Here is a 26,217-nt window from a genome sequence, read left to right as displayed (position 1 = left end):
AAATGCGGTATTGTAGCGACCAATCATCCGTCACCTTATATTACATGTGAGTTCACCCTTTTGTTTGCGCCATATGTAAGGTGGGTGCGAAAATAATTAAGTTCTATACCACTGTAGTTTTTAGGGGTTTTCTAATTGTAATAAATGGGTGAAAATTCATTTTATCAGTGAATAAAAGTAGAGAAAAGATGATTGTTAATTCAAGCAGAAAACCAGTGATTCTATTGGTAAAAACATGTTACGAAACACCAGTTCCTCTTTGATGTGTTCAGTCCGAGTCCGTCTACAAGTCACTGTCTGTGTCCATTGTCGCGTCTGCCAGCGAAGTGACCGACCGGGCGACCATCAGGAGCCGAGCCACTGCCCGATCCTGCCAATCCTGGTCCCCGGCTCAGCCTTCTGTCGCCCTGCACTCGTGCAAAAACACCAGTGGGCGCTAAGAATAGAAACACAGCTGGCGCTCCGGGGCTTACATATTTCACACTCCAGCCTCCGCGCTCCCAAATACTCCTGCCCATCCCGTCCCACTTCCAGCCCCGGGTCCGGACCCGCCGCCCCATCCCTCCCCGCGTCCGTCTTTGAACTGTTCTTCACCTCCGCGGCGCCCTGACAAGCAGGCGGCTCAGATAAGATCCATGACTACTCCCCGGAGGATTTACCAGAAAATAGATGTAGCGCTGTGAAAACACCAGTGAAGACGGATCTTTTTGTTCCCCAAACTGCACCGCGCCCTTTCACAACACCGCCTCACGACACCACAGCATTTGGTTACACACTCGCACACAAGACTCCAGTGTTACACACTTGTGCGTTCAAGTCAACACGTGTGGAAGCAACTGATCCCCAGATCAGATACTGTCATGAGAAGATATTCTGAGAGTTTATAACAATATCTTTGTGTAAAGACGTGTCAGGAATTCTGCATAAATACGTTTATTTATACAAATAGTCCTTTATTTCAGCAAAAATAATATTAACAAATGAACAAAGCAGAGTTTTTACTTCAATTGTAAATAAATACAGGATATTTTAGAAGAGTTTAAAAATGTTTTTGGATAGAAGTTTAAAAAATTCCTCATAAATACATGTTTTTTTAATATAAGACTGTTTTTATTCTAATTGTAAATACATACATGATATTTGGTGAGTATTTATACAAGTTATCAGCAAGACTTTGTGTAAAGAAGTGTCAAAAACTCCTCATAAATATGTTTATTGATTCTCTTTTTATTGTAAATAAATATATTATATTTGAGTATTATTACAGTTTTTAACAATATTTTGTATATAGAAGTGTCAAAAACTCATCATAAATACATTTATTTATTTATATATAATCTGTTTTTATTCCCATTGTAAATAAATATATATGATATTTGATGAGTATTTAAACATGTTATCAATAATATTGTGTGTATAGAAGTGTAGAAAAATTCTACATAAATACGTTTTTTATATATATATATATATTAGTCTATCTTATTAATTATAAGATATGTGAGGAGTATTTCTTAAAGTTTTTAACAATATTTTGCGTAAAGAAGTGTAAAATATTCCTAAAATAATCCTCATATACAAACCTATATTACAAATACTACTAATTTTCATCTATATTAAAAGTGAACCATTTTTTTTATTTAAATTCCAAAAAAAAGGATTTTGTTTGATAAAATTAGTGATTATGTTTTGTTGTTTTTATTTCACTGTAGAAAATGCAATTATACAATTACATACATAAATGGAAGCGATATAGAGGAGCCCCCTCTTTTGTGTTATGGCATGAACCCCAAAGAGTGATGTGGGCGGAGCCTCGCGTACCAACAGGAAGCTGCTCGGACCTGTCAGAAAAGTCAGATGAGAGGCTGAGTTCACTGATGAGAGCCAGATGGAGGCGCCACAGAGGGCGGCGGTCGACCAGACCTGCACCTCAGAAACCTGGACCGATGGTGACCTTGTCAGAGGACGACGTGACCTTGACAGGAATATCTCAGACATCGAGTCGATGAACTGCTGAAGTGTCTGTACCGTGTTAGAAAAAAACATACTAACCATGACTTTTACCATCAGACAAGAGGATTGACCTGTTTGACCTTTGAGGTCGACTGTCCAGCAGTTTAATCTGCTCCGGATCAATCCACTGCATGTTGGGCTCCGGGGCCAGAAGAGGCCGATAGTGACTCTCGTGACACGGTGGCCTGAAAACAAATGTGTTTGTGGAATCCCTTGTGTTATATCAGGGTCAAGGTTACCCAGTGGCCTCGAAAACAAATGTGTTTGTGGAATCCCTTGTGTTGTCTCCGGTCCGTAAGAGTACTCCCTGAGGCTCCGTAATGGTACTCCAGGAGGCTCCGTATTAATACTCCTAAAAGCTCCATATTACTACTCCAGGAGGCTCTGTAGTATTACTCAGCGAGGTTTCGTATTAGTACTACGGGAGGCTCTGTATTCCGGGAGGCTCCGTATTAGTACTGCGTGAGAAACAGTATTAGTACTGCGAGAGGCTCTGTATTAGTACTGCGGGAGGCTCCTTAATGATACTCCAGGAGGCTCCGTATTAGTACTGCGAGAGGCTCCGTATTAGTACTGCGGGAGAAACCGTATTAGTACTGCGAGAGGCTCTGTATTAGTACTGTGAGACGCTCTGTATTAGTACTGTGAGACGCTCTGTATTAGTACTGCGGGAGGCTCCTTAATGATACTCCAGGAGGCTCCGTATTAGTACTGTGCGACGCTCTGTATTAGTACTCCGGGAGGTTCCTTAATGGTACTCCCGGAGGCTCCGTATTAGTACTGCGGGAGAAACCGTATTAGTACTGCGAGAGGCTCTGTATTAGTACTGTGAGACGCTCTGTATTAGTACTCCGGGAGGCTCCGTATTAGTACTGCGGGAGCCTCCGTATTAGTAGTGCGGGAGAAACCGTATTAGTACTGCGAGAGGCTCTGTATTAGTACTGTGAGACGCTCTGTATTAGTACTGCGAGAGGCTCTGTATTAGTACTGTGAGACGCTCTGTATTAGTACTGCGAGAGGCTCTGTATTAGTACTGTGAGACGCTCTGTATTAGTACTCCGGGAGGCTCCTTAACGGTACTCCTGGAGGCTCCGTATTATTACTCCATGAGGCTCCGTATTAATACTCTGTAGTACTACTCAGCGAGGCGTCGCAATATTACTCCACAAGGCTCTTTTGCACCACGAGACTTCATAGTCCAAATACTACGAACCTGCACTGCGACTATCAGTCACGCAGTAGATGAAAATACACATTATTATCTGGTGTGTCTTATGTAAGGACCAGTTTATGGATGGTGTAAAATATAATCCGTTACAAACATGGTATGTACATGTATACATTAGGAAAACACTTTTTTTGTTCGAGTGCTAATAACCGCATTAATGATAATCAATCAGCGTCACTTGACCTCGGTTGCAATGCTTCTTGGGAAATGTATCGTAGCCCTTCAGGTTTCAAGTACATAGTGAGACGAAGGGCTAAGGCGGAGAACTTGGACGCAGCCTTAATTTAAGCAACACCGAGTTTGAAACACATTAATTTCATTACACAGAACCAGTCCTTCGCCAAAGCCGGGTCTGAGGGTCGGACTCGTGCGTCAGCCTCCATGTCGCACCCAAAGCTAATGCAAACATCCATATATACAATAAGACCCCGTGGCTGATGAGCGGCTCTACCTCTCGAGCTCACACCTGCCATACATCACGCACTTCTCAGCGCTTCGCTTCCAGAGGCAACATCACTGCAGGTGGAAGATCTCTATTGGAATACAGTTGTGCTAATGAGCAGCTCTTCGTTGATCACACTAAAGCTCCACTCGAGGACACTTAATTACCAGTGTTACGCTGCAGAGGAGGGGCGGGGGTCTTATTACTTCCTACCTGTGTTTGCATCAGACCCCGGTCCAGTCCAACACGACACCCCACCATCAAATGTGTGTGTGTGTGTGTGTGTGTGTGTGTGTGTGTGTGTGTGTGTGTGTGTGTGTGTGTGTGTGTGTGTGTGTGTGTGTGTGTGTGTGTGTGTGAGGCTGTGTGACACGAACATTCTTTACCGTCACTCTTAGAAAACATTGTGTCAAAATATTCACGATATTCAACAACTGTGTCGATATTTTTTACAAATGATTAGATATTATATTATATCTTGATAAGAGTATCTTGATATATATTTATTTTTTTCGTTTTTTATTGGGAGGGGGGGGGGTTTCAACTCATATTTTACTTCAATCCTATCGTTATTTTATGGTTTATATTTCAATAAAGTGCGTTTAAAATAAAATATTTGTATTATTATTTAAAATTAACAAATTCATATTTACAGAATTTTTGTGTAGAACACAACATGTTTGGGTTGCAATTGTACCTCCGGCAGCTAGATGGCAGCACTCATTACATCCACCTCTAAAGAAACAACTAAATTCTGCGAGATCCCGGCGATGACTGAGGACGAGAGGATGCAGTGGACTACAGCAGCTTTTAAAGCTGATCTTTAGAGATATTTAGTCTTAAACAGTTACAAATTCATCAAGAAGTACTCAACATGCTACAAATATATTCTTGTTCCTACGGTTTCACAATACATCGTGTCGTTGTATCGCGTCTAAATAGAGAGCTGCTCGTCCTCATAGAGTCGGCCGTTCTCTCTCCCTCCCTCGTTCATTTTCTCTCCTCCGTCTCACACTTTCTCTGTCAGGAAGTGAACATCGCTCACAATAGTTTCCTTAAAATGAAAGCAGTTCCTTCATCTCACTCTTTCCCTCCTTGCGTCCTCCTCACTCGCCTCCGCGTCACAGATAATCTCCAGCGAGTGTTTGTTTGTGATGGCGAGAGATCTCTGCGGCGTCAGACGGCGACAGTGATCCACTGAGATCCACTGAGATCCACTGAGATCCCAGTAAGTCTCCGCCAGGCCTGGACTCTCACCTCCTTTTTATTGATACGGGCGAGAGGAAGAGTCTGTGAATCAGTGGCCGTGAGGCGAAAGGAATGAACACGGGTTTGTCGGAAGAGCTTTAGAATAAGTAGCATCTCATCCTCCCGTACATCATGTCACACACTCTCACACACACTCACACACTCTCACACACTCTCACACACTCTCACACACTCTCACACACTCTCACACACTCTCACACACTCTCACCACCTCGTGTGACGGACACATCTTTCGGATTCGATTCGACTCTTCTTTGTTGATGGTCTTTTCACTGGCGCACATGAGCGGCTCACAATACTGGCCGGGTTTAACTTTTCACCTCATTAGCAACCACTTTAATTCTGTTTAATATTTGTCACGAAAATATTAATATATTAAGGAATATTATATTCAGTTACATTTTCATGAGGAAGTTGCCCTCTTTAGAAATTCAAACAAGTATATAAATAAGTAAGTCATTTATATATTTATATAGCGCTTTTCCAGACCAGGGTCACAAAGCGCTTAAACAATCAAAACAATACTCAATAAAATATATACTAAAAAGGTCAAGATAACACCAAGAATAAGGATCTTTTTTATGCTTTAAATATATTTTTTTATTATCCAAGCTTCTTTTATACACACCACTGAATAAAATAATTAGAGTAGGGGGCGATGTGCACCTACTACATCTGGGAGGAGAACATTTGTTTTGGACTTTGTTGGAAGAACCATTGATTGGTTGGCTGGGCGGCAAAGCATCATGGATGCTGTTCAAGCACCATTACTGAGAGGGTTGTTGAGAAGAACGGCAACTTGTACATAAGTGTGTAGTTTGCAAGTTTAAATAAATGTTATGACAGATTAGGACAAATGTATTAATTTATAAAAAAAACAACATGTATTTGAATAGAAGCAACAATATTTAACTCCATATGAACGAGATTCAATGCAGGTTCATATATTAGTAGTTTTTTTATTTCTCCACTAGTTTCTGTGATATTCCTGCAAAAGAAGATTTACATTTTTCTTATATTATTGTTCAAACCAGACACTGTTCTGCTCACTCAAGTGCGTTGTTTACTTCTCTGGTTGGATTTCAGTTAATGATCTTTATGCGCATGAATTACAGCTCAATAATAATGAGAATAAAAAGAGTTATTCAGATCAGTGTACGCACCATTTCATCATAATACGCAGTCGGTAGAAAATAAATATTTGTCGCTGATCTTATCAATGGATTTTTTGTATTGCTTGTGTTAAGTAAATAATGCAGAAGATAACAAATCCATCCCAAAAAACATGCTAAATCAAAGTTGCGATCTTGGTAAAAAGCTCTAGAACAAGCCTTTTGTTTGTTTCTTAAACAAATAATGTTCATCACATGAATGTTATCTTTACACAGCTTTGATCATAGATAAAATGGAAAATAGTTGTTAAATTAAATATATAGAAGGTAGAAATGTCCAAAATTCAACGTGAAAGCTCACAAAACATTCAACAAAAAAATATACATTTAATTTGTTGAAGACGTTCTGAACAAAGTCTTGTAAATATCGTGACATATTTCTTTGAGGCACCAACAGCCAAACAGGAAGTGACGTCTTCGCTCCTGTAGCTCGAAGCTAATGAAGATCTTAACTCGACGCCCTCAACTTTATCAGATCTTATCTCAGACTTTAGCTTCGAGTGAGTAAGAATGTGTCTCTGCGAGGACCAGGAACACTTTGCTGCGTCCAGATACAAAAACCTCCACCTGGTTCTTCACAGAGATCACATGAAGAAGACCGCCTTGATGCCCCCAGATTGGAAAATCCCCCTTTTTTTATGAGTCAATAAGCAGGTTGTTTTTCTGGTTAATTTGTGTCGGGCTTTGATCCGACGAGGCAGGGAACTCCAGCTGCCGGTTCATCTCACGACAACATAAATAAAGACGTATTTGATCGAGCGGATTTCTCACTTATTTACACCGTTTCTTAGTAGTATTTATACTCTGACCTAAACACTTGAAGGGGAACATGATTCTTGAAAAGGAATAAAATCAAGTTGTTTGGTACAAGAAAAGAATGAATTTGCTAAATAATACATTTAAAATATAATCTGTGTATAGTTAACAATAGTATTAAAACGCTAAAAACATTCATTACCATTTAAAATAAACATGATGGTATCATTTGTAAAGAAAATACATTGGAAATGGTTTTCAAAATATAACGTTACTTTGATAAAATGTATTTTCGATTAAAAAAAAAAAAGAAAAAGTAATTGTAGAATTAAATAGGGCTGACATTTTTTGCATCCACAGTATTTTAAAATATTGATCAGATTTTTAATTATAATTATCAAAAAAAAACATACAAGTCACACACTTTTAACCCAGGAGTTCACAATAAACTTTGTTTAAAAATAACATAAAACTTGTTTCCTTTGATACGTGACGTCGATCTGGTGCCAACCGTATGAAAAATGATCGGCAAAATATTGATAAGTAAAAGAAAGAAAAACTACTGACTAAATAGAATTTTCAAAAATCTAAAATGTTCTTTACAAGTGATGTTCATTTGGGGTCCAATGTCTATCAGTGTTGTGGTTGAATTGTTACAAAGCATTTTGTCTATTAATGAAAATATTTCTGAAAAATACGTAAAAGGGGAATTAAATACATTAACAACACGAATGTCGAGTGCGATCCTGCAGCAATAAAATGACCCTTAAAAATGTAGAATATCTTAAATTTAATATGTCAAAAATACTACTATGTAGTGATGTAACAAAGAAATATAAATTGTTGATAAAAAGGAAGATAAAACTAAGATCATGTAATAGGTTTATGAAGTAAATAAATTAATGTTTTTGGAGCAAAATAGACTTAAGAAATAAGTGATTTAGTATTTAAATTGCGTCAATAAAATATAAATATTTATTCTTAAAACATCATAGAATGAGGTGAAAAACCAAAAGAAACCACTTCTTCACTTCAATAAGATCCTTCAACCTTCTCTGTCCATTCTTGTCTCTTCTCGATCCTAGACTTCTTTTTTTCTGTTCGCTCAGCAGAGTCGAGTGAGAAACTCCTGCAGCTCCAGTCGTAAATATTCTCAACAGACCGACTGATGCTTCAGTCCCTCAGAGTCACAGTCAGTGAAACCACTTTCTGATGGTAGAGCTGAAATATAAGCTTTTAGTCAAATTTATTTTAAAAAGCTGTGGCCCGGGGGCCTAAAAGTGGTCCTCTTCAGGAATTTAGCTGGACCCTGGTGAGTAGTGGTGTGAGAAAATAATAGATACACTGAAAAAACAACAATATTTATTTTCACGTAACTGTGTCGATAGTTAAAGGCACTGTATCAATTTTTTTTATAAAATAATATTATTAATGCTTTTTCAAGGAGTTTCAAATCATATTTTATTTCTATCACAGTTTTTTTGTTATTGTTAATATTTTAATAAAGTGTTTGTAAAATAAAATAATTAGATTTTTTAATTTTTTCCCATGAAAACATGTTCTCAGCAGCTAAATGGAACAGTGACACCACGCAATATCCCGCTCTGACTAAGGACAAGAGGATACAATCAACTCCAGAAGCTTTTTAAAGCTAATGTTTTATCAGTTCTATTTATTGAACCAAAAGATGTCACTCAAATTCAGTGCACCCTAAAATCATCCTTCAAATTATACAGATTTATAAAAGAAAATTCTAAACTGATTCAAGGGCAAAAGAATTCACGACTCAAAATTTAAAATGGTAGAAAAAAAAGGCACAAATTTGAACCTTTTTATTAAATTATTGTTCAATTAATTTTACTATGTTGTGTTTACAACACTCACAATACAAGTTTCTTATTCTTAATTTGATGTATTCATTTAATACATATGTTGAGATACAAGTATTTATTATATTTCCTGTAGTATTGCGCCCAGATATGTAAATAAAATGACCATTTATTACCTGAGGTTATTGTATTTTTTTGTACTTTTTTTTTTTTTTCATAAATCTTTTGATTTTTAAAGGTATTTTTGTTTCCCCAAACATGTAATGATATGAACTGATCTTAAAACTGTAGCCAAAATAAAATAAATATCAGATAACAGGTTTTTTTTTCCCTCTTTTAAACGAATGTTCTAATGCAAAGAATTGTTTTTAACGATACGTTTACAACTCCATCATTTAATGGGACCTCAATAGTAGCCGTGGCCTCCGTGGGAATTTAATTGCACATCTAGGTTAATACCTGTCATTATAGCACAATTTTCCCCCAGAATTATACTGACAGAGCATCATTCAAAGTCTACTAAATCTAAAACACATCTGCGATGTATAACATTACATTAATTACGTTCTTCCTCCATTTTAAATCATCATCATAGACGCTATTAAATAGAAATAAAAAGGGCAAATTGAAAGTTAAACTACACTTTAAAGTAAACAACAGTGAGGAAGAACAGACACGAGTAGATGATCACAGAGACACTGCAAACGAATCGATGATTAATAGCAATGGCTTGATTTATTTACAGTGATTAAAATGTACTAGGATTGCTTTAAATCAAGTTTATTCCCTTCAGGGCCACCGTAGTTCTCATAAAAGCCGTCCAAACATTTCTCCAGGTTCAAATACGTCCAGAACCTTTTGAGTATCTTTGCAAACGGACTCCACCACCACACGCCAGCGAGGCTGCAGGAAAGGTTAACCGTTGGTTTTTGTTCGCCATCGTATTCATGAGTCAAGGTTTACCACACACCACACGTGTTATTCAGAGTAGAAAGGGACCGACGGCCGCACTCAGATCCCCGTCTCGCTCGCCCTCGATAATCACTTTGGCATTTGCCGGAGTGGATTTTTTTTACGACAATATTTACCTACACCGTCGACGCTGGAGGAATGTGGGCTTCCTCCTGCTAATCACATGTTGTCGTGTCACCTAAAGCGCCCTCAGGACCCCCGTGTTGTTGCGCTTCCTCCACATGGACTGGGCTGCATGCCTTTCCACTCCACTGCCGACCGGCAGCGCTAACTCGCGGGTAGCAAGTCCTAAACTGTTGAAACGCACCGATCGCCCTCTTAAAAAGTGTCACGCCGGCCGAGCCGAAGACGTCTTTCCACGAGTCGTAACTGTCGAGTCGTCGTTATCATCAAGAGAAGATACGAAGTGCATCATCTTCAGACGGTTTGACACCATCATTGAAGAGCGATGGAGTTTAATTGTTGATCATTTGTTGAGAAAACATCATCAACTGTTTATATATTTGTCAAGATTATTTTCCTGAAGCGCTGGTCAAATCTTTCTCTCCAAACTGTAAAGTTATAAAACAGACGTAATACTCGATACACTGAATTATTGCATTTTTAAAAATGAATCTATAATCCACAGAACTGTCTGAATTTTGAGTTTTTAAATTGTTTTTAGTCATAGTTCTTTTATGGTTTATATTAAAATAAAGTGTAAGATAAAAATAAGTATTGTGAAAATATTCACTGTGTTTGTTTATTGTCTTGTTGCAGTTAATATCCCGGCCACTACTATTACATCTGTTGCGTCTGTTGGGAGCGAAGGGGGATGACTGAGGACGAGAGGATACAGTGGCTTTTAAAGGGGAAGTTTTTCAAAATATTTTGTTTTCAAAACAAATGAAAGCAGTTACGACTTCGTCAAGAGTCATGTGGTCTGTAAATTCTGCAACACCAGAGTCAAGTACTCGACAATACTACGGATAAATATATTCCCACAGTACCACGATATAAGGTATTGTTTCCGCTGTATCGTGATATGCGTCGTATCTCCAGGTTCTTGCCAATACACACCACTGATTAAAATCATTACAGTAGGGGGCGATATGCACCTAATGTAGTAGCAGGTCAAGTACTCGCAATAGATCGCAATATATTAAAACACAAAGTACCTCTGCCTGTGTATTGTGATGTGTATCGTATCACAAGATTCACAACAAATGATCAGGTTATTTTAAACAAATAATTGATGTCGATCCATTGTTCAGACTTCACCACTTTGAAGATTGTGTTTGCAAATGTTCAGCTACCACATGGAAAGAGGGGGTTCACCATGTTTATATAACATTGCATGCTATAGGCTAACAGACGAGCGATGACCACACAGAAAAGAACAAGAAAACACAACCGGACATAAATGCTGCGTTCATGTGGGACGGACAGCTGGCAGGAAGAGCAATAAACCAGTAAATGTTTACAGTCGGAGAACTTTGTCCAGGGAGTCGTGGAGGCAGCGATAGCACAGAAGCAGCGACGACAGAGACGAGGAAGGAAACGTGAGAAGGTCGTTGGACACCTTCAGTTATCTGATCTCTCATTACTGCCTTCGCTACCGGAGACCGAGCGACAGTTAAGATGTGGATTATCAAAGTGAAGCGTGTCATTTAAAGAGGAGCCGACAAGTGTCGACACCTGCTGAACGTATGAGATTCATGGCAGTTTACGCTCATCAATATTACATTTCCACACGTCAGGTTCAGTTTTGATGTGCAGCTGAAAGAGCTGAAGCAACTCAAGTGTCTGCTCTTACGTTTCACTTTCATTGATATGATTGTTAACAGTCACATGGCTGATACGAATGGCTCTTCTTCAGGTGTTTGTGCACGAAAATCTTCCTCCAACTCAGGAACTTTTACCTTTATCGTCTTCAACTATTATCTACACCATCAGAGGGTGAATTATTTTAGATTTAGATTTCTAATCTTGAATACTCATATATCCAACACACTTATTTTTAGTTTCTTCTCAGAAATGTTCACTTTTCACTCATATTTTCTCACTTTCACTTTCTCTTTAAACAGTCTTTTTTTTTAACTTGCACCGATATCAGTGACGATCCAATTGTATAGTAAAAATAATTATCAAACCAACTTTAAGTTCAATTCAACAACATTAGAATTACATTTCTAGGTATTATCGATATTCAGTAAATACACTTATATTTCATTTCCTCTTTTGTTTAGGTTCTCTATTTTTCACGAGTACTTCTTTTGAAAACCATAAAAACAGCCTTGATTTTGTGTGTCATCTTATTTCAGTCTTTCATTTCATCCTTGTTGTGTTTAAAAACTCTGGCAATATTAGCTTTTGATTCATCTGATAAAACAGGTTTCTTTCCCAAGATTTGAGGCAAAAAGAATCCAACAAAAATCTATTAATTAATCCTTCAAGAAACATCTTAAGACGTTTTTATTTGTTCAGGCTTTTCCTTGATTTTCTGGAACTCCTGTTGTGTTATCAGTTTTATCTTGAACTTTAAAGTATATATTTTATTGAATATTGTTTTGATTCTTTAAGCGCTTTGTGACCCTGGTCTGGAAAAGCGCTATATAAATAAAAATTACTTACTTACTTACTTAAAGTATATACTTTATTGAATATTGTTTTGATGGTTTAAGCGCTTTGTGACCCTGGTCTAGAAAAGCACTATATAAATAAAAAAATACTTACTTACTCACTTACAATTAATATCGTTTCCAACTTTGATCCCAATAAATAAATAGTAGCGAGTCAATAAGCTGTGTATGTCGTCAAATAAATAAACATTACTAATACTATAAGTCATTCAAACGTGTCAAAAATAAACAAATCTTCACCATGACATCCTTTGTCAGTTCAGTCAAAGGAAAGTAGTTTATTTTAGTGATATTATTTCGTGCATACGAGTTAAAAATATAAGTCAAATAATGTCTATTTGTCTTCTGTATATTCATAATTTCAATATTTACCACAAATTATGAGACAATTTAATGCAAGGATTGAGAGTCTGGTTCTAGGAGCTAATATAAAATGATGTCATGTTCTTGTAGGAGAACATTGTCACACACTTGCTGGTGTTATTTCTCTTTACAACTGTGTGTAGATAAAGAAGCTCGTGTGTGTGTGTGTGTGTGTGTGTCTCATCTGCAGGTGGTGTCTCTGCTCATCTGTGTCCATAGATCTGCTTCACCTTTTGTCCACTTTTTTTTTTTTTCCAAAAACCAGGGTCTCGTGACACGTCGATGACAGGATGAATTATTGATACCGTACCAGAGAGAAGATGTTGGAGTGGCAGTCCTCAAGGCTTGCCCCGTTAGCCACCCAGCTCGTCGTTGTCGTCATAATCGTCCCCCGTCAGCGTCGCTCATGTCCAGATCCTTACATCGAAATTTAAACCAAAAATTAAAAAAAATAAAAAAAATCAATACAAGATCCTTCCGAGCTTCAGGAGGAATCGAGGTCGCGGGGAAAATTGGGCGGATGATGATGAGGGCGAATAACAACCCGCGAAATAGTCTCGTAAATCCGATCAAAACATGAGTACAATCCAGGTCAGACGATCCGCATCAGATACATCCACGCACGCGTCCACATCTTGCTCGGAATAATCCATGAGAAGAAGAAGAGACGAGGAACAAAAAAAAAAAAAAAAAAAAAAAAAACGCTCCTCCTTTTGTCAGATGGAAAAAAAAAAAAAAAAAGAAAAAAAGAGAAACTTACTGCTGCACCACTTCTGATACTTTCTATTTATAGACGTTTATTCTGCGCGAGCCGCGCGACCAGACGCGTCCTCCCGCGCGGGGCTCACGGGCGAGGGTCGTCCAGGGGGGCGCACACGCAGCGGCTCATGAGTCCGGCAGGAAGCGATCGTCTCCGGCGAGGAAAGTGACAGAAGACGCGGCGCGGATCCGCAGGATTCTTCCATTAAAAAAAAAAAAGACGCGAGAAGCTCGAGGATCCTCGTCACGCTTTCCTTCCTCCTCATGCAGCTTTTATCACGAAGAAGGTGTGTGTGTGCGTGCGTGCGAGTGTGTGTGTGTGTGTGTGTGTGTGTGCAGCCCGACACAGGCTTCCTCTGTGTCTGTTTGCTCTCCGCTGTTGCAATTTTTTTTTTTTTTTTTTTGTCCAGCCCACCACGCTGTAATGTAATGGCGGTCGAGACGTACTACTACACAATGTGTAGTACACACAATGTGTACTACACACTCGCCTCCCTGTTTGACCAAGTTTGCACTCACGTGATCAAAGTGTGGCATTACAACACTGTTTGCTATCTTTGATATGAGACTCTCTCACACACACACACACACACAAGTATGTGGTGTGTGTGTGTGTACTTTGTGTTGCTTCTTCGTCTGCTGTCTTACATAATGACACACAACATGGGATGTGACAGAGCAGAGGTCAGACTCATTTCATAAGATATATCTGAGCAGGTTTGACACGCGACTCTGTGTTTGCTGGAGTGGAATTGACAGGATTTACAACAACAACAACAACAACAACAACACAAATATACAACAAAAACAAACAAGGCATTTACTAGATCATAACTGTTTGTTTGAGTTAATGGTTTAAGAAAAACATCTCTGAACTCATAACAAAAGCAGTCAAAACATAAAGTTATAAGACCAAACTTAAACTCGGAGTTCAACTAATGTGTTGATTTAAGTGTGTCTTAAATAGATGTTGGACTCTATTGTGTCATCAGTGTGTGTTTGTAAAAAACTCTCTTTTCATTAATCTATTTACTCTAGAAAATTATCTTAAGCCCCGCCCACTGACAACACTTTGTTTTTCTGGAGATTAGATTTTGTTCGCCATAACCACTCCTACTTTGCTGTGATTGGTGAAAAGTGGAGGTTTGTCACAACGCGTCATAAATCCAGGAAGTCTCCACCTCCCAGGAACTATTCAAATAAAACAAAAACAAGTATAAACAAAGCGGGACGGAGTCATTACAGAGTTGCTGCACAGATCTTGGCAAATGAGTTTCCTCACAAATCAAACTTATATTGGAAACACAAACCCGAAGGCACAGAGCAGAAACTTTACAGCTATAGTTGTAAAGTTTAAAAAACAACACTAAAATAAAGAACACAAACAACAGGAATCCAAATAAAATCTAATAAAACTGATGGTTTAAGCCAAAGATGCAGCGAAACACAGTCATTAAGAAATATAAACACAAACTCCATAAACATTGTAGATCACAAACACCATTAAATGTAACACTAACAAATATAAACATAACTGTAATCAAGTAACACAAACTCCCAGGAATCCACAAAATCCCAGGAAGAGAAACCTCACACTTTTAGATGAACCTCCATGAACACCATCAGATTAGTAACGTGACAAAGTTAGAACAAAACCATGAAGTCGTACATTAACCAAGAAAGAAACACAAGTGTCAAAGATGAGAACAAAAACACAAACACCAAGAGCAAGAAGAAACATTCAGAGACACATAAAACCCAAATAATTGAGAATAAAACATTAAAAATATAAAAACTTTCATGAATGAAGAAAAATACCAAAAAGGAAAAAGCAAAAAAAACACAAACATCAAGGACAGTCCTGCATCAGAATAAATAAACAGACACACAAAACCCTAAGACGAGCAAAGTATATAAAACTACAACAATGCAGATTTAAAAACAGAACTTACAGAAAAAAACATCTTCCCAAATATAAGTAACACAATCCAAAAAGCTATAAACACAAACCAGGAAGTAAAGATCAACACTCGGAAAAGAGAAAAAAAAAAGGAGAACAGACATTTAAAAAACACACAATCCTCAAGGCAAGAATACACAACAAAAATCAATAACACACACCTCAAGGATAAAAAAACAAAATAAGAAAATCAGAAACAAACACTTCAAGACAACAAAACAAAACTCAAAATAAGCACATAAAAAATAATATATATATATAAAAAAAAACGTTTAATAGACAACACAAGAACCAAAATAAAGAACACAACTACAGTATAAATAAAGGGCCAGGTGCAGGAACTCATGTCTAAGACCCACACACACACACACACGCACACGCACACACACACACACAGGAAGTTGCACAGACTGACACCAAGAAACCTTTTGTATGAGTATGTTTTTCTAGACTTTGGGAGGAAACTGGAGTGCCACCATATTTACTGCTGAACCACAATCACACAACACGCCCTCCAGTTGTAGTGACGTCACTAGAGTTACAGGAAGAGTCGCTGTCTGTGTTCACGTCAATATTATGTCGCCCCTCTATGGCCGCCGCTGGAACTGCAGCTGGATGAACTATAAATGAAGAAACTGGTTGAAGATGTGAGTAATGATGATTTATCATACGATACATCTTTAAGAAACATTGAAATATTTATTTCCTCGGGGGCCACATTATATCCCGTGGATGTTATAAGGGCCCGTCAAGCCAAAAGATGGAAGGTTTACAAAAAATAGTTGTCTATGATGGGAAATTTTAATATAAATAAATAAAAGGACATTCGAAAATAAGTTTGGTTCTTAATTTAATTGTATATAATTTTATCATAATTAATTTCATTTTAAGATACTTTAAAAACATGTTTAGTATATTTTAACATTTTAAATAAAATAGATCAAATGCAAAACTAGTTTTTTTGCCATCACAAAAAAACCCTATGTTGTTTTTACACTGGCAAAAAAAGTATCTCATTCTGATTATGCCATAATTTAACTTAATTTTTATACATTTAATGTATTATTATTCATACATTTTTATTATCAAAAATATTATATAAAAGCGCTACGAAAAGTATAAAATAAAAACCCATAAAAAGGACAAGTGAGAAAAGAGGAGAAAATATATATATTTATTCAAAATATATGTACAAAAATGCATGATAAAGAAATGACATTAAACTGGTGGTAAATAATTTGTACTACACTTAATTTGATATACATTTAATAAAGGATTTTAAAAAAAGTCATATAAAAGTACTATGAGAAAAAATATATTCAAACAAAGAGCTTCAGGAAAATATATGCAGGGTTGAAATAGTAATAGTTTTGATGAAAACCGAAAATGGCCAGTTTTATAGTTTTATTTTGACCTCACACGGGCCACATAGATAAGGTTGGAGGGCCACATATTTTCCACGTCTGTATTAAAGTATTAACAACTTTCTTTTACGGGCTGATTAGTAAATATCTTAAAACCTGACAATTACAATACAATAATTTAGACATAGAGAAAAAATTAATATATATATTAAAAATCATCTTGCATCGATTATTACTGTCGGATCGATTATTTTACTTAAAAGGACCAGATTCTCTTTGAACTAACATTAGCATGTTACTGTTTAAATGTTTGTTTCAGTATCCAATAAAAAAGCCTGTGAGAAATAAAAATGAGTAAAACACAAACTCTATATCAGGGGTCTCAACTGGATAGGGGTGCACCAGAGGTCAGTTCTTGTAGAGACTGGGCCGTAGATGCAAAGAGACATCATCAGGATTTAACATACAGTTAAAGGATGAAAACACAAGCGACCAGAAGCAAAGACGCACATTCATGTTACACTAAGTATCTGTGAGTGTGAAACATATGTTGATCCGTGGAAAATAAATTGAGGGTTTATTTTTCATCTATATAAATGATTTTTTAAATGTGTTGGTTGATGGTTGACTCCGATTCAAAGTAGACTCGGTAGACTGTTCATGGTAATATTTTGATCTTTAAGAGTGTTTAAGATAAGATAAGAACAAGATTATCCAGACTGCAATAAGAGTAAAGCTGATGTTGACTGGATTTCCTGCCAGAGTTTGGTGAAGGAAGACAAACTCAGACATCAACAACACAATCATACTTGTACTTCCTGTTACAGACACTGGTCAAACTATTTCTGTACGTATTGAGCCAATATACAACAATCACTGTTCCAACACTGAAAAAGTACTGCTTATTCACCGAATGTCTCCTGAGAAACCTGGGTGTTGTATTTGATAAAGACATGTCTCTAGTTCAACACTGCAGAAAACTGACTAGAAACTGTTGATCTGGAACATGATCTGGAACTTATAATCCATGCGTTTGTGTCTTTTTGTTTAGACTATTGTAACAGTTTATTTTGGTGTCTAAACAAGAAAGATCTGAAGTTCATACAAATCTCTGCAGCCAGAATTCTGAGCCGCTCTAGTAGAAGAACTCACATTTCTCCGATCCTTAAAACTCTTCACTGGCTTCCAGTTTCTTTCAGGATCAACTTTAAAATTCTGGTTCTTACTTTCAGATCTATTCATGGTCAGACCTTCCATCAGTAGATTCTGATCCAGACTTACACCCCAGCTCGGGCTCTGAGGTCTGTGGATCAGAATCTACTATCTTCTTCAATGATACATCATATTGTTAAAAAAAAACATATCCTGTATCCAGACAGTGACAGGAATCTCCACTAAACTCTCATCATTTCTTGGTTCGTCCATCATCAGTCCTGAGAGAGCAAGTATCACTTATTTAAGTTAAGTTGTTTTTTTTAAGCAAACAATCAAATAAACAAGTCCAGAGAAAACGCAAACACACGCAAATAGTCCATCAACGAATTCTTATCCAGCGATTTAAACATAATGTCACATTGAATGAGTCGTCAAACGTTTAGATCCGAGGAGCGATTGTGTTCTTTTTTTGAGTCGTGAGTAAATCTCTGCGATGTGTTTGCAGATGATATCATCAAACTCGCTCCATTATAATAACCGCGTCGCTGTGACATTTATCCCTCGCCACAGTTTTTATGTTTGCGGGGAAACAGCTGGCGGGAGTGCAGGGAGAGCCGGAGATTCCTCCGTTATCCGAGGAGCGAGATATGAATCAGATGGATGAGCGAGGGGCTCGGCCCGACGGTTATTGATCCTGCAGCTCCCGGAATGATCCAGAACTCATTTGGAGACTCTTTTTTTTTCTTCTTCTTCTTCTGTTCAACACATCCTGAGAGGCCTTCAAAAGACTCCGGCGAGCTGTTTGGGACACAGTCGGCGTGCGGCTGATACGATGAGATGCTATCAGTGTGAATACATTTATCTCAACACACACACACAGACACACACACACACATCAGACCCCCGCTGGTCAGCTCACGTAGGGAAGATGTGGAGCTGATGTGGAGCTACTCTGGAGACGATGAAAAGGATCATGAGGAAGACTTGTTTGGAATCGGCCTCTCGCTCCACGACCTCGAGCCATAAATAAATGGTGGACGAGCGTGTATATATATTCTCCGAGATAAGGAGACGCTTGACATATTCGGGAGTCCGTTAGCGCAACATGTCTTATCTCTGCGATGACATTGTCGAGCGCTAAAGTGTTCCCACAAGTCCCCCGTGATTTATGACTTGTTCACACTGGTTCCTGCTCCAGGTGCGTTCGCTCCGAACACCATGTGTTGATGGCAAATGATTCGAGCCCAGATGTTATGGAGACTCTGGAGAAAAGAACAGTGAAATGGACCGGATATGGAAGAATCATCATTTTTCTTACCGACTTGTGTGAAATTCTGCCTTTCTTTGACTGTCCACTAACTTTAGACCCGCCCTGTCTGGATGCAACTTGATATTTATAAACCGGAAACCAAGGACCACTTGGTCACGAGAATCACATTTTTCAAGAATTGTGTTTTGTGCGTAAAAACATTTAAAGCAATACTACGTAACTTTTTTCTGCATATTCATGTCTTATACAGTTGAATTCTCTATATTTAAAGTTCAACTAATGTGTTGATTTAAGTGTTTCTTAAACAGATGTTGGACTCTATTGTATAATCAGTGTCTGTTTGTACAAAACTCTATTTTTAATTTAAATATTTACATTAGAAAATTATCTTAAGCCCTGCCCACAAAAAAAAACCCTTTTTTTTTAGATAAAATCTTGTTTACTATAACCACACCAACTGTGCTCTGATTGGTCAAGCTTCAAGGTTGATCACTGCATGTCATCAATCACAGAAGTCTCCACCACTAAGGGACTCGCTTTATAAACAAAGTGGGGAGTGATTACAGCTGGCTGGAGGAGGAGTGAAGCTATTATTACATCATAATGGACTCCGCTCTCGTAACCTCTTGTTCGCCCAGATTTCAGACGGGGGAGAACTTTAAAGTAATAAGTTGAAAACATGGTCATGATGAGGGACTTACTGCATCTTGAAGAGGAAGATTCAACATTTCAAACATGTGAGTCAGGAGAGTTTGACATTAGTTTCCCTTTAATTTAGTTACCAAAAAACAAATCCTGATTGAGGCAAATTTTGTTGAGATTCCATGACATTGCAGTTACACTCTTCTAATTATAGTGAAGCAGAATCAAATATGTTTCACAGCTTCTACAGCCTTTGATGGGATCGCCAAAGTCCCAGCTTATAGTGGTGAGCCCCTTGGGAAGGGTGTCCCATGTTGCCTTTTCGGGCTCACAATCAAACCCCATCCTCAGGGGGAAGGCCCCAGTGACCCGCGTGCGGCCAAGGGAAACTGGGTTCCATTTCTCTACATCACCATACTCTTTGTATGGTCCTCCCAGGGGACCTGTTCGCCTTGGGTGACCCTGCAAACTCCTGCGATCATTCGGACACAAACCCATCAACATGGTAAGGTGGTGGCTTGAGGAAGTAAGTAAGTAAGTAATTTTTATTTGAATAGCGCTTTTCTAGACCAGGGTCACAAAGCGCTTAAACAATCAAAACAATATTCAATAAAGTATATACTTTAAAGGTCAAGATAAAACTGATAACACAACAGGAGTTCCAGAAAATCAATGAAAAGCCTGAACAAATAAAAAAGTCTTAAGATGTTTCTTGAAGGAGTCAGTAGATCCATCAAGCGCAAAGAGAGAGGAAGATTGTTCCAAAGTTTAGGAGCAACAGCCTGGAAGGATTTCTCTCCTCTGGTCCTGAACCGTGTGTGAGGAACCATAAGTAGATTCTGATCCACAGACCTCAGAGCCCGAGCTGGGGTGTAAGGCTGGATCAGATCAGTGATGTAAGGAGGAGTCTGACCATGAATAGATCTGAAAGTAAGAACCAGAATTTTAAAGTTGATCCTGAAAGAAACTGGCAGCCAGTGAAGAGTTTTAAGGATCGGGGAAATGTGAGTTCTTCTACCAGAGCGGCTCAGAATTCTCGCTGCAGAGTTTTGTATCAACTGCAGGCGAGACAGATCCTTCTTGTTAAGACATGAAAACAAACTGTTACAATAGTCCAGGCGAGAAGAAACAAACACATGGATTATAAGATCGTGATCATGTTCCGACAACATTTTCCTAAGTTTAGAGGAAGGGTTCTAGGAAGGATCTGGAGAAGGCTGTGTCCCTCTGGGAGGGCTGTGAGGGGTGTTCTACGAGTATGTTCTCTCAGATACCCTGATAATGGTTGTCTGCTCTCAACACTAGTGCTATGTCTTAAATCGCACACTGATTTACACTGTAAGACAGTGCGCAAATTTGGTCTCAAATCAAACATTGCTGCTACCGGAAACGACTCGAAAGCTTCTTCTTCTTCTACTTTTTAACGCTGATTGCAACTGGATGTTTGAACACTATCGCCGACACTTGAAAGCGCTTTTCACCAATTGAAACAAGCTTTTAAGTTGTGTTTCATTGTGTTATTGTTGTTGTAAAATTAGTGGTTTCTCAGGACATTTTGTCATCTGCTCCGAAGTTGCGTCGTCAGTGACGTAGCTTCGGTTTGGCATCATCTACGTCACTAAGATGGCGGCCGTTGAAGGTGGGAAGTGTCCATTGATCCACACTCAATTTTCGGGCCAATTGATTGCTCATTGCGCACTTTATTTTTGCACACTGCTCATCGGGACGCACTAGTGCTCTCAAAATATTAAGCAATTTTGGGACACACCCTAGGTCTGTCAGCTGACCTGGGAACACCTCGGGGTCCCATTGGAAAGAGGCATGTCTGGGCCTCCCTGCTGCCCCCACGACCCCAACTCCGGATAAACAAAATCCTAGCCAGAAAATATAATATAATATAATCTATTTCCAGGCTGAAACTAATCCTGAATGGTGTTTGCTCTGCCTTTGCTTTCCCGGGTTTATCAAATGAATCCACAACAGACATCAATGAACGCACATAATAGTTTATTCCAGCAGGATAATGAGAGGAACATCTTCCTCCTTCAACAGCTGCAGAATGAAAACATAAACAAAAATCACAATTCGATGAGTCTCGCGGCGAAAAGAGAAGACAAAAAAATCAATCATTTTTTTCACAACATTTAAGAAAAACCTTTTCTAGCTGAATCCAAAACAGTTACGGCTCAAGGTGGGTTTTTACTTTGGCATCAAACCCTGAGAACCTTCTGTTGACCGATGGTTTTACGTCGCGTCAACACAAACACGGCGACAACCCACGTTTAACGCCATCATAAGAATTGACGCCACATCGACTGGGGCGACTAACAAGAGCGTTTCTGTAACTGTTGTCTGGACGCAGAGAGCGGCAGGAGCTCATCAATGATTCAGGTGTTCCACCGGAGGACGCTCATAAACATGCGAGAGTGTGTTTATCATTGAGCGCCAGAGGGTTTGCTCTTAAAGCAGCGACTCCTCGCCGTCTTCATTAGTGATTGATGGACAACTGCATGCTAAGTTAACGCAAAGCTAGCAGCGGATCCCGGGCCCCGAGATCAGATGAGAATTCTCCACTCTCAGCGAACTGGCTGGCGTTTCCTGGAGCGCGGCGCAGAAGAATAGATGGTGTGCATTATAATGAACATGGGCTGACACCGGCTCATCCATCATTGCAGCCAGGAAAATTATAGCACTGCCAGAGAGAGAGAGAGGGAGAGAGAGAGAGAGAGGGAGAGAGATGGAGACTTTAAATCACAGTGTCTACAGGTCCGATCTGACTGACATCAGCTTGTTGTCGCTGTTGGTTTGAATGTCCTGACCCACTTCTGGTTCTGTTCTCCTCGCTGGCTACACTTTTTTGAACCATTGATTTTCACAGGGTTTGCAGAAAACCAAGAACCTGGTAAAAATTCCGCTACGGTGGACGGATTATGAGCTCAAACATCTGGAAAAAAAAGGCTAAAATGTCGTGGAAAATAAGAAAATTATTTTCAATGCTGCAGAGACAGTTGGCGATACAATACGTATCACGATACATGTGTGACGATACGATGTACTGTGTTATTGTAGTAACAACGATATATATTGTTTTTTCTGGCTTTTACAACCAAAAAATGAGCAAATACTTTCTCTAATCAAATGAGAAAGTACTTGCAGGAAAGTGCTTCTAAAAATATTAGCAAAAAATGTAATCTTATAACAATAATGTGCATCAACGTTAACCTGGAACAACATGCAATATCCAGTATCTGTCAGTGTTTCATTTAAACACAGTTTTAAAGCCAAAACAAGTCCAAACATTAGCTTTAAATGCTGCTGTTAAATATATATTTAACCCTTGAAATAACATTGTACTAATTCAAAGTTATTCATTTAATTCATTATTTGTTTTGTAAAAACATAAGTTAGAAAAGCCTTTAACAGTGTTATGACTAAACTAAACTTGTTAACTGTATTTTTGTGTCATCATTGATAGTCATGAAGTTTGTGAAAGTTAATGTAACGATTTAACGATTTAATGCTGCCTTCATAAACACCATCAGCCTTTATTGAACCAGTTATTAAACACAAACTAGTGTATGAGGCAGATTCCAATGATGAAGTCAACATTAACACTGACAAGAACGTTCTTTACTTTCATGCGTCGACTGAAAGTTTCTCTCGTCTCTACGAACATCTGTTGTTAGCAGCAGCTGCTTCACTGGCGTCAGTGCAAATATAGTTGTTGTTTTAAATATCGATACAGCACTATTGGATATCGATACAGAAAAGGTTACAAATCGATTACAAAAAGGTCCGAAATATTTTAGGAATCATGGCCAGGAAAATTTAAAATTCTAGATTTTTATTCAACCAACTTGTTGGGCCACAAGAAAAAACCTGACGGGCCAGATTTGGCCCCTGGTCTTAAGTGGTAAAATACACATGAAATCAAACATGTTAACGTTTAAAACATTATTTTAATTTACTTAAAACATTGGTAGCACAATTAATTCATTACAAAACAGTGTTTATTTGTGATTTCGGCATGTTTTTTTCATGAATAGAAGTGTATTAAATGTATTATACTAATTATAAATGTATAACATTTGTTTTAGGGACCAACGGGTCACCTTGACCCAGAGATAACACAAGGATTAAGGAAGTTTGATCATGTGACATCAATGATAATAATGATAAAAATCCGCACTCAAAAACAGAAACAAGTAAACAATAACACATTATTTTTGAATTGAAACATTTTTTCAGTGAATTAGAAAAGTATGAAAAAGGAGTTGAAAGAATATGAACGGATCGTCTATTTGCTTCTTTTATATTTATAAGACGATTCTTTTTCCTTTTGATTCGTCGGCAAAAGACGAAAACCAGTCGTTCACTAACTTCTCTTTTAATAGAAGTGAATCCATTGTCTTCAGCTACATTTATTTTACCCATCAATGGGATGTTAATACCTATATATATATATATATATATATATTATCCGTGTTAATAAATATAATGATAAATGGATGGGTAATCTTAGTTTGAATCTTTTTACATTGTCCACGCAAACAAGTCAAAGGGAAAATAAAGTATTTAAAATCTAAACACTTTTCTCGGTTTTGTATCACGTATTCTTATTGTTGACTTCCATACGTCATGAAATACTTAACAAGGTAACCCAGATGCAGAAGACAATAAAATTACAACGGCTAAGGTGACTAAAAAATACCATTTAATACAAAGACACAGTGCAAATACATCGAATGTCCAGCAGATGGAGGCAGTTTAACCAGAGTCATTTTTCTCAGTCCAACAATTACAATATAAAGTCACACAATAGTCCGTAAATAAAAGACAGTTCAGGCGGGCGTGGCTGCAAGTCGCTCACACCTGGCAGTAGATCGCTCATCGTCGGCAGCTGTGGTTCTCGCAGAGCCTCGCCCTCGCCGACTGTCAAGACAGAGAGCAGGCAGGAGCAGGAAACCATGATACAAAATAAAAGCCCCCGGAAGAGGGACGTGACACCATCATCTCTGTTATTGATATTAAGACATCTTAACAAATGATACGATAATGATATCCCTGGACGTGGAGTGGTCCAAGGTCGAGCATCTGTTCTTTTGAAAACTTGTTTTATTTTGAAAGTTCTTTTTTTTTTTAAGATTAGCCTGTGACTATTGACACGTCAAGACTCTTGTTTTGGTCCAAAAAGAAAAACATAAACTAGTGAAAATGAGTGAAACACCGATTTAATAATATATATTTTAGGTCCTGGATTATAACGCCAACATTAAAGTGGTTGTTGGAGCAAAAGTAAGATGAGGATCGATGCTGTAAAGTAACACAAACAAGAAGCAAACGCGTGTCAATAATCACTGCTGCACGATCATCCAGGACTCCAGGGTTCTCAGGAACATCAGCTCTGAGGCGACCGTGTTGCTCTGATCCTCGTGGAATCGCTGACGACGGCTGTAATGGTGTTTCCGCGCCATATTGATTTCACGAAGAGCCGCAGACGTCTTTGTAGCCGACGCAGAATTAGACGTCGTCCCGCCACAGACTTATCTGATCTCAAAAACCATGTCCCTGATCGGAAGACGACACGATTATGAACGCGACCATCAAGTGTGACGGACAGACGCGAGGATCCTGATCGACCGACGGCGGCCTCGAGGAGAGACCTGTGGTCTTGAGAGAACCTCTGCTGCGAGGCACCGAGAGATGTTCTGTAGAAAGATTATCTCGGACTATAAGTGATCGGTCGGTGTTTCCCGCTCGGCTGCTCTCTGTGAAACCACCTGAACATCAGAGCTCCTCGTACATCATCTACGAAACAATGTTCTTCTCCTGATTCATCTCACGACGAAATAAATAAGATGTTGGACTCTATTGTATCATCAGTGTCTGTTTGTACAAAACTCTTTTCATTGAAATATGGACATTAAAAAAATAATCTTAAGCCCCGCCCATTTAAAAACGTTTTTCTGTTTAAATCTTGTTTACCATAACCACACCCACTCTGCTGTGATTGGTCGAACATCGATGACGTGCGTCAACAATTCTTTTCCATCTCCAAGGGGCTAGTTGTATAAACAAAGCGGGGCATGATTCCAGCTGGCTGGAGGAGGAGTGAAGACGTAAGATTCTTTCAAAATAAAGGCTCACTTATATTGTGTGTGTGGTTTTTTTTTGTTGCTAGAATGTTTTTCTTGAACAGAGTTTTAGTTTAGTAGTCATTAAACTGAAAGTAGACGATGAGATGAATACACTCGGGAAAATTCATGAGATCGTGTACTTTCAGAATAAAGTACCAGGGAAAATGCTTTTTTTGTGCCGTTTTATGTTTAATTTACTGTAGTTTGGCTCTAATTAAAATGACGTAAACTGATGGAAGACTGTCCCAAGAAATACATTCGGGAAGTT

The 26,217-nt window shown here is 38.4% G+C and overlaps 1 protein-coding gene across 1 annotated transcript in view; it reads right to left on the bottom strand.

Moving 5' to 3' along the window:
- The window catches only part of LOC148079282 (mediator of RNA polymerase II transcription subunit 13-like), a 121,257-nt gene extending 107,275 nt beyond the window's left edge, over window positions 1–13,982 (bottom strand). Inside the window, exon 1 of the mRNA XM_087790778.1 lies at window positions 12,973–13,982. Coding sequence (XP_087646904.1) covers window positions 12,973–13,044 — 72 coding nt within the window. The 5' untranslated portion in view covers window positions 13,045–13,982. The remainder of the gene's footprint in view (window positions 1–12,972) is intronic.
- Window positions 13,983–26,217: the final 12,235 nt, after the last annotated feature.

Source organism: Callionymus lyra, chromosome 5 (genome assembly GCF_982586985.1).
Source record: "Callionymus lyra chromosome 5, fCalLyr1.hap1.1, whole genome shotgun sequence".
NCBI classification, from domain to species: domain Eukaryota; kingdom Metazoa; phylum Chordata; class Actinopteri; order Syngnathiformes; family Callionymidae; genus Callionymus; species Callionymus lyra.
This window is presented reverse-complemented; position numbering and strand designations above follow the sequence as displayed.